This window comes from Nelumbo nucifera, chromosome 8, assembly GCF_055504915.1.
Source record: "Nelumbo nucifera cultivar China Antique chromosome 8, China Antique-T2T, whole genome shotgun sequence".
NCBI lineage: Eukaryota > Viridiplantae > Streptophyta > Magnoliopsida > Proteales > Nelumbonaceae > Nelumbo > Nelumbo nucifera.
Genome location: NC_142656.1, coordinates 4,620,228 through 4,628,941, shown reverse-complemented (window position 1 = coordinate 4,628,941; position 8,714 = coordinate 4,620,228). Strand labels below are relative to the sequence as shown.

Here is an 8,714-nt window from a genome sequence, read left to right as displayed (position 1 = left end):
AATAGCTCGTGAAAGGTAGTCACCCCTACTGGCAGTTGATATGGGCTCTCCAATTTTTTCACCAAATATAACTTAAAAGGCTGCCCATGAGGATCCCATCTCTAAAAACCAAAGGCTGTGTTTCAAATAGGCATTGACCAACAGTCCTTCAAATGATTGACACTGTGGGTCATGTTTGATTGAGTTGCTTTCACTGAACTGTTTTGGTGCAAGTGTGAAACCACTTAAAAAGCTTCGGCTAAAAGTCCTACTTCTGAATTTTGATGATAAATAACTATTTTGGCCTTTTTTTTCAGGTTTTACCAAGCATAACTTATGATTTGAGTTAGAGACTTAAAGCTTGAATTCTATTCAACTCAAAAATTCATATATTTAAGTTCAATTATGAGCTAAGCTCGATTAAGATCACTAACCTTTTAAGTTCAGCTTTGATTGAATTAGCAAACAAATCTATATATTAAGTTGAAAATCGAATAGTTTATAAAAAAAAAAAACCGAAAGAAAACTCGATTCAGTCACCATGTGGGGATGTCCAAAATTTTTGAGATGTATTTAGCGGGTCCATGCCCACAATTTCCAGCCCATCCAATGCTTTGATATATATACATTTCGGAAGACTTTCCCCTAATCTTCTTCTAACATTAAAAAGTCAAAACAATCACACGTTTACAGACATAGTTTTTTATTGCCGTCTATTGGACGGTTAAGATTCTTCTTACCAAATTGATCATCGATCAGAGTTATCAATATCCAGAGACAAGAAAGATCTCACGGTTGGAATCAATGTCCAGCCAAGAAAGAATCATCAGCTTTTCTCGCTCGTGTTTCACCAGCCACGCACTGTATCAATCGTGTTGACTGACACGAAACGGATGGTCTCATCACTGGACAAGTTCCAAAGTAGTAAAGTGCCATCCACCTTCAATAGAGAGAATACGATTGACTGGGCCACGCAGCACTAAAAATGGGTCACTGACCCATTATTGCAGTTCTAATCTCCGGGCCCAACCCAACTCTGTCGATTTCACACACCACTGGTCCACTGGCACTGCACCCGGACCCGGGTGCCAATTCCTCGCTGTATTTTACGTTACGTTTCTCGCTCGAACCAGAAAACCAGAAAGCCGAGTGGGAGATGGCTGAATGGCTTGGGCTTGACGGATGGCGTGAAGGAGGAGGAAGTAGAGAAAGAGAAATTATTATTTAATTGATTATTAATTTTATAATTAATTTATTTTAGATTAGTCACTCATTAGTCATTCTTAGGGCAGTAGATTATGAAAGGGATGAAGGAAAAGAAGAAAAAAAGAAAAAACCCTATGTCATGTTCTTTCAAAGTCCGCTTCGATTGGATCGAAGCGTGAATAGGGGTGATATCATGACTCTTCCTCTTCTCTCTCTCCTCCTTTCCTTACTTCTTCCTTCTCTCTCCTTTGCTTTTCTGCAACCAAAACCTCCGTTACAATAAGCCCCAAAGGAAAACCCTAGATCTCCTTCCTGATCGCACCCTTCATCAATCTCTCTGCCTTCTCTTTTAGTCATTTTTTTCTATTTTGGTCAAACGGTCTTGTAGTCGTCTGTTTATGTTTCGTTGATTTAGCAACAAAAGTCGTTCTGCGTTTCTTCTCGGGCCCCGATTGCCATGGGCCTTAGATTGGCCTACTGGTTTCGGCGTTCGTTTGTTGTTCGATTCGGAGAATTGGAGAGGATGAAGCGGTTGGCAGGGTTTGAGTGGCTTTGATTTTCTTTGTGCTATTCTATCGGGATTCGGGAGTTAAGGTTTCGACTCTGCTTGGGAGTTTGAATTTCGTTGATGGAGCCTCGCGTGGGGAACAAGTTCCGACTGGGTCGTAAGATCGGTAGCGGCTCGTTTGGGGAGATCTATCTTGGTTAGTTTATTTATGCTTCTTATTTTTCTTGTTTCATGTTTTTTTCTTGTTTTGTCAGCTGTGATTCCTCCGTGTTTTTTTTTTTTTTTTTGGTTCAGGTACCAATATTCAGACAAACGAAGAGGTTGCCATTAAGCTTGTAAGTAGCTTTACCACGTTGACTTAAAAAAATACCAACTTTCTCCCTGCACCAGGTGAAAGAAGAGCCGGTTTCGGTGTTCTATTTTCCTGTATGTGTGGGTATAGGTGGGGATGGGTGCATTTGATGCTTCAGGTTAGATGCCAGGCGTCTTAATTCCGAGTTATTTTGAATATCTTTTCCTCGCGTCAGTTTGTTTTTGTTCTGGTAATAAATTTTATTCGTCATTCTGTTCTTCCGTCTTTATTCATCTCAAACAGCTGCACGCATCAGTTATATCTTTACGTGGAATGTTCTCTGTGAATGTGTCAGACATGCTTGACTATGCAAGTGGGCAATAAAATGAACATCGGGCAAATTGAACTTAAGGTTGACATGTATGTCCCATTTAGTAAGACATAATTTGCTTATTTTAGCAAAGAGAGAACTTGTCTAGTTTTCCAGAAATTTTATTCTGGGTTTTGTAGGCGCATGCTTCCCCTATAATTTTCGAGCTGCAGTTCTTGCAATAAGCACGTGGGCCTAAGAAAAAAATGTTTGTAGGCATAAATGATTAAAGCATGATATAGTGGTCTGAGAAACTTTTAGAGGAGCACATAGCAATATGCAATTATGCATCAGGTTGTGCTTTGGCAAGCTCTAGGGGCTTCGGTTGGAATACAAACATAGAATATCAGGAAGATGCATTGAAAGCTCTGGTTCCTTGGAATGTGCATAGTGGGTGAAATGGGAAGAGAATGATACGGTGTAACAGCATCAGGATCAAACCAATACAGAGTCCATGGTTCGTCCAGGAATCATTTTCAATCCTCATGACATCCATACCCACCTGTGTTTCTTATGTAATAATCTTTCAAGTTGCACTATCTAGAAATATGCAACTGTGATGATCAAATATAGTACAAGGTAATATTTGCAGACTACAGAGCAAAAATAAAATTGACTGTCTCAACTGCGAATATGCTTTCAGTAATTTTTTTACCAATCCTTGATCTTAAGCACTGCTGCTGACTACAAGCATAATATACTGATTTAGTTTCTTGACTTCTCCTCAGGAAAATGTCAAAACAAAGCATCCACAATTACTATATGAATCAAAGTTGTACAGAATTCTCCAGGGAGGAAGTAATAAAAATGTTCATTTGTTATAATTTTTTAATGGCCGTTGGAGATGGCTGTCTAAACAAACTATTTCTGTTTGCAACTTTTCATATTTGGCAGCTGGAATTCCAAATGTGAGATGGTTTGGTGTTGAAGGAGACTATAATGTTCTTGTAATGGATTTACTTGGACCTAGTCTGGAAGATCTGTTCAACTTTTGCAGTAGAAAGCTCTCCTTGAAGTCTGTTCTTATGCTTGCTGATCAGATGGTAGGTTTCATATATATTTGCTCACTTTCCAGCACATGATGTGTCTTCAGTTTCTCCAGTGTCTGGCAAGCCCTGATACATATGATTCACTTCAGATCAATCGAGTTGAATTTGTTCATTCAAAATCATTTCTGCATCGAGATATCAAGCCAGACAATTTCCTAATGGGCTTGGGAAGGCGTGCAAATCAGGTTTTGCATTTTTTTGGTGTTTTTGTTATCAAGAATCTAATGGGTCTTTATTTCTAATGTACTATGTGCTGTTCAATTCCATATAGGTCTACATCATTGACTTTGGTCTGGCTAAGAAGTATAGAGATACATCAACCCACCAACACATTCCTTATAGGTGTGTAGCTTAACTATTATTTAATGGATAAACCTGTTATGTACTTATGTTTCAAGAGTTTGATATTTTGGCAAGCATGTTCTGGATGATTTGTATTAGCAGTGCAAGTCAGGCACTTGATTTGAAGAATTTAAACTAAGTTGGACTTGGGCCCTTGGTCCAGGCCCCTTGAAATTTTAATAAATGATCAACCTAAGCCCACCCAAGTTGGTCCCCTAATTCATATGTATTAGCATGAATTATATCAATACTTATTGGATATAATGTGCTTTTTACAATCTATACTTTATGCGGTTGAGGTTATTGGGTTCTTCTATTGGGCTATTGCATTGCTTTTTAATTTTGAAGTATTTCCATTGAAATTCATTTTCTAGCATTTTCTATTCATCAGAAAAGGGAAAAAAAATCTACATGTTTCTTAAGATATCTTAGAACTTATTTTTCCCTTTTAGATGTATCAATGTGAAGCTTATTGTTTCATTGCTCACTCCATCCATTGTGGATGTTCCATTGTTAAAAATATTTTGTGGTTAGATTTTGACCCCTTATATTATTTTACTATGTTACATTTTCTTTAAACAATATAGCCCTTAGGGTCATGCTTCAGAACTGAATTTGAATATACAGGTTGTTAAGGACTGAGCAACTTTCTACTAATATTAGAAAGAGAATCAAACAACCAATTAGTCCAGTTTTCACCTTTATGTGTGGTGACTCAAATCCCGAACTCATTTTAGGGAATTGTTATGTTTTTAGAACACAACTAGTCTCTAAACATATGATCTTTCTGAACTCTGAAGTGGGAGGTCTAATTGGATTAGCACCTGAATAATTTGATATACGTACATTGCCAGGCCTATTAATCATGGATAAAAGCTAACTAGAGTGTAAGCACCCCTAAAAGATGGGGAAAAGTATGCAATTTTTATTTTGAAATGCACATCTATAATGTATAAAGTGGATACTTGCCTTGATTTTAGTGCAGGTCATAAAAGTCAAATTTGATAACATAAAATTAACTTATATTTTTACCCTTTACTTGCACATGAGCATACCATGTGGTCATGTTCCCTTACACTAGTTTGTATAATTCAAAAATATTTTTACTTTGGGTTTGTGCATGTATATTATATATTTTACATACATTTTTGCATGTATAATATGCTGATTTTTTTTTGCAATTTTTTCTAAGAGCAAATAGGTTTTAACAGATTTGCCTCCTTAGCCCCTTTTTAGTGGTTACTCCTTTTTCTATGGAAATGTCCAGTACTGTTGAACATCTTATTATTTAGCACCAAAATATTGTACATAAAGGCTAATAGCATATTCAGTCTACCCCTCCCAAAACCCTAGATAGCCGAGACCAACATTGGGTAATGACCTATTTTACGGTTTTTACCCTGCTTTTATTTTTTCAAAACAACTAGCCTGCATCTCATTTTAAGTTCTTACGTTACTCTGTTTGTAGTTAAAATGTGAAAAACATAGCAAATAATTTTAAGCTTATACATTCTCTTGATGCCATCATAAACCTTGCAGAGAAAATAAAAACTTAACGGGAACTGCAAGATATGCAAGCATGAACACTCACCTTGGTATTGGTATGTGCTGTACATTTTTGGCATGCATTTATGACTTTGAGCTTTCTATCAAACATTAGTCCATCAAGCATGTTTTGTATTAATGAATAGTTGAAATTATGTCAATTTCAGAGTAATCTTGATTAGTTTCTTTCTTTGATCATGTTGTCCTTGGATTGCATAGAACAAAGTCGCAGGGATGATTTAGAATCTCTTGGATATGTTCTTATGTATTTCCTAAGAGGAAGGTACGATTTTCCTGCCCCTTTGGATATAAGGTTTGGATTTCTCTGTTAAATAATTTATTTAGTTGTGTGTGCCCTGTTTTTTAGTCTTCCTTGGCAGGGACTCAAGGCAGGAACCAAGAAACAAAAATACGAAAAGATTAGTGAAAAGAAGGTTTCCACTTCTATTGAGGTGAATTTCTCTCTACTGTAAGATCCCTATTCTGCTTCTTCAGTATAATGAAGTTACGACTAGAAAGATCATTGCTGCTTTTCAGGCTCTATGCCGGGGTTATCCTACAGAATTTGCATCTTACTTCCATTACTGTCGTTCACTACGATTTGATGACAAGCCAGACTATCCCTACCTCAAGAGAATATTTCGTGATCTTTTTATTCGTGAAGGTAAAGTTTTCTTATTCCTTGTGTTCTATTACTTTAAGTGAATTAGAAAAAAACTAGGAGAGTGATGCTAGGGCTCAGATTGAAGGAAACTCTTTTAGCAACATCAAGTTTGAGTTTCATACCATCTGATTGTGCCATTATTTCTTTTTCTTGTAGGTTTTCAGTTTGATTATGTGTTTGACTGGACCATTTTGAAGTATCAACAATCACAAATTGCCACTCCTTCTCGTGCTATTGCAAGTGACTCTGTAGCATTATTTTCCCTTTCTTTGTCCATAAACTATTTGCTCATCTAAATAATGCATTGTCTTATAGGGTCCTGGTGCTGGAACTAGCTCAGGGATGCCCCCCGCAATTGCAAATGCTGACAGACAATCAGGTGGCTTTCCAGCACTGTTTTTTCTTTTTCTTTTCATTTATTTTGTGTTCATTTTTGTTTGTTTTTATCTGATTATGGGAAGTAGAGATTAACTTCATCCTTTTGTATCCATTTATCTTGACATGGCAGATTTTGTTGCTTAGAACCATCCGTTCACAGTTATTTCCCAATGCCTGTTTTGATCATGTTCTATTTCTTTCTTTCTTTTTTTTTTCTGTTAATGGTGCCTACGTAAAACTTTTTATATGTCCATGTTCTGCTCTTTTGATGACCTTATTTTACAATTGGCAGCTCCCTCCCACACTCTCACACGTACACACAAATAAAAAAGGATCATCAGAAATAAAGGATGCCTATAACTTTATATACATAAGGGCATTATCTGACTGCTTCTATATACATAAGGGCATTATCTGACTGCTTCTATAACATTGTCTCAGGTGGTGAGGAAGGAAGACCAGCTGGGTGGTCTACAATGGATCCTTCCCGTAGGAGAGTCCCGGGACCTGCTATAAATGCTGGAACCTTATCTAAGCAGAAGGGCCCAGTTGCAAATGATTCATCAGTGACCAAAGATGCCATGGTGAGTTGCTTTAGTCATGTCTATGGTTGTAGGATTCAAGGATGAACAGGCTCCATGATTCATAAGGGCATATCAAGGAACACCATATTATCTTGTTGCAGTTGGGTCTTTGTTTGCCTTGTTCTTTTGTTTACGTATATGGGAGAAAGTACTATTTTTTCTCCATTGTGATTTCCTACTCTTGGAACCATGAGTTGGATTTCATTTAGTACCCTACGTTTTTTGTGTCAAGTAACTTGGACTCGTCATCTCATATTCATATTCTGTAGTGCTTATCTCCCTTTCCTATTTTTAAGGAATTATGTTGTCCTTGTTATTCATGTTTGCTCTTTTAGATGATGGCTTAAATATATTTAGATTTTAGAGCTCAAGACATCCAATTTCCATATGCTTAACTTGAGGTAAATCTAATAATAGGTCAATCGACTGAGGATAAACCATGGAAGATTGACTTATTTGATGGATCTCAATTAGATTGACTTTAGAAAAGAAAGGAAAGCCAGAGTGTTGGCAATCTTCTCTTCTATATTCTCTTGGTCATTCTGAAAAAAATTCCAAGAAAAGTAAGCAAGCTGTAAAGATTGTAGTTTTGGGCCATATGATCTTTTTGGTTCTCAGATATGGAGCTTGGAAAATGTGTCGTTAGTTTTGTACCAGTGTTTTGCTCCAATGCAAATGCAACCCTCGGGAGAGTTAAAAAATTGTATCAAGTGCAACACCTTTAATGAACTTTATGTTTGAATGCTTTTGTGCAGTTGCCTGGTTCTACCTTTCTGGGGCGGCCAAGTGGATCTTCAAGGCGAGCTGCTGTTTCTAGCAGCCGGGATGCAGCAGTGCTGGGCAGCGAGTCTGATCCTTCTCGCCCTCACACCACAGAAGCAAGCCCAGGAGCATTCCGCAAAGTTTCAAGTGGGCAGAGAAGTTCACCTGTCGGTTCCTCAGATCCCAAACGTACGTCATCCGGCAGGAACACTACTAACATAAAGAACTATGAGACCACCCTCAAGGGTATCGAGTCACTGCACTTTGACAATGATGAGAGGTTGCATTATTAGCTCTCTCTCTCTCTCTCTCTCTCTCCCCATGCTCTCTCCCCCTCTCCTGTAAATTGGAAACTGCTGCAGTACTTGCACCGTTGCACGCTTAAAGTGCAATTGTTCCATTTAGTTGTGTTTGAGGAAAGCCATGATTTGGAAGTAATTGGAACCTATAAGCTGACTATGAGTATGGTGGCCTTTGCTACGCAATAGAAAAGCATACAGGCACAAGGAGCTAAACTCAACTGGATCCAATTTGGGAAGAGTCTCAGTATACGGATTGGGTTGTCACTTGTCACTTTGTCAGCCACTCAGCCCATGGTTTCACTCATTTTTACATGTATCCCCCTCCCCCAAGTATTAAAAAAGAAAAGAAAAGAAAAGAAAATATATGGGATTCTTCATACTAAGCCATGTATACGGGAGGAATATTTCAACACTTTGTGGTGGCATCATCTTGCCATTTGTATTGCTTTTTTTTTGTTCATTTTCCAACTTGCGTTTTTACATGAATACTCAGATGTTTTGCGCCCGATTTTAGGGTAATGTCATGAAAACTCCGTATTGAGTGCATCGTATCGTATCTTTTGGTCTCGATACACCTATTTTACAGGTGTTTCGGAACCCTGGTTTATTTCAGTAAAACAATCCATTAAAAACATCTTTAAAAATCATATTTTGAAAAAAAAAACCTTGAGTGTGTAATTTTTAAGTACCGATATGCCCCTGCCAATACACAGGGGCGTATAGAACTTTGAAC

General features: G+C 37.6%; 1 protein-coding gene across 1 annotated transcript; it reads left to right on the top strand.

Moving 5' to 3' along the window:
• The first annotated feature begins 1,039 nt into the window (after positions 1–1,039).
• LOC104600668 (casein kinase 1-like protein 2) lies at positions 1,040–8,511 on the top strand. The gene is made up of 14 exons (XM_010263742.3): positions 1,040–1,889; positions 1,988–2,028; positions 3,084–3,153; positions 3,250–3,398; positions 3,494–3,589; positions 3,676–3,746; positions 5,286–5,347; positions 5,511–5,574; positions 5,659–5,743; positions 5,829–5,955; positions 6,112–6,191; positions 6,271–6,334; positions 6,775–6,917; positions 7,673–8,511. Exons 1-14 carry the CDS (start codon positions 1,814–1,816, stop codon positions 7,970–7,972), a joined length of 1,428 nt encoding a protein of 475 aa, XP_010262044.1. The 5' UTR covers positions 1,040–1,813; the 3' UTR covers positions 7,973–8,511.
• The last annotated feature ends 203 nt before the right edge of the window (positions 8,512–8,714 follow it).

Coding starts and splice junctions, on each gene's coding strand:
- LOC104600668 (XM_010263742.3), top strand. CDS start 1,814: ATGGAGCCTCGCGTGGGGAACAAGTTCCGACTGGGTCGTAAGATCGGT. Junction 5,348..5,510: donor GAACACTCACCTTGGTATTG/GTATGTGCTGTA, acceptor TGGATTGCATAG/AACAAAGTCGCAGGGATGAT. Junction 6,192..6,270: donor CCACTCCTTCTCGTGCTATT/GCAAGTGACTCT, acceptor ATTGTCTTATAG/GGTCCTGGTGCTGGAACTAG.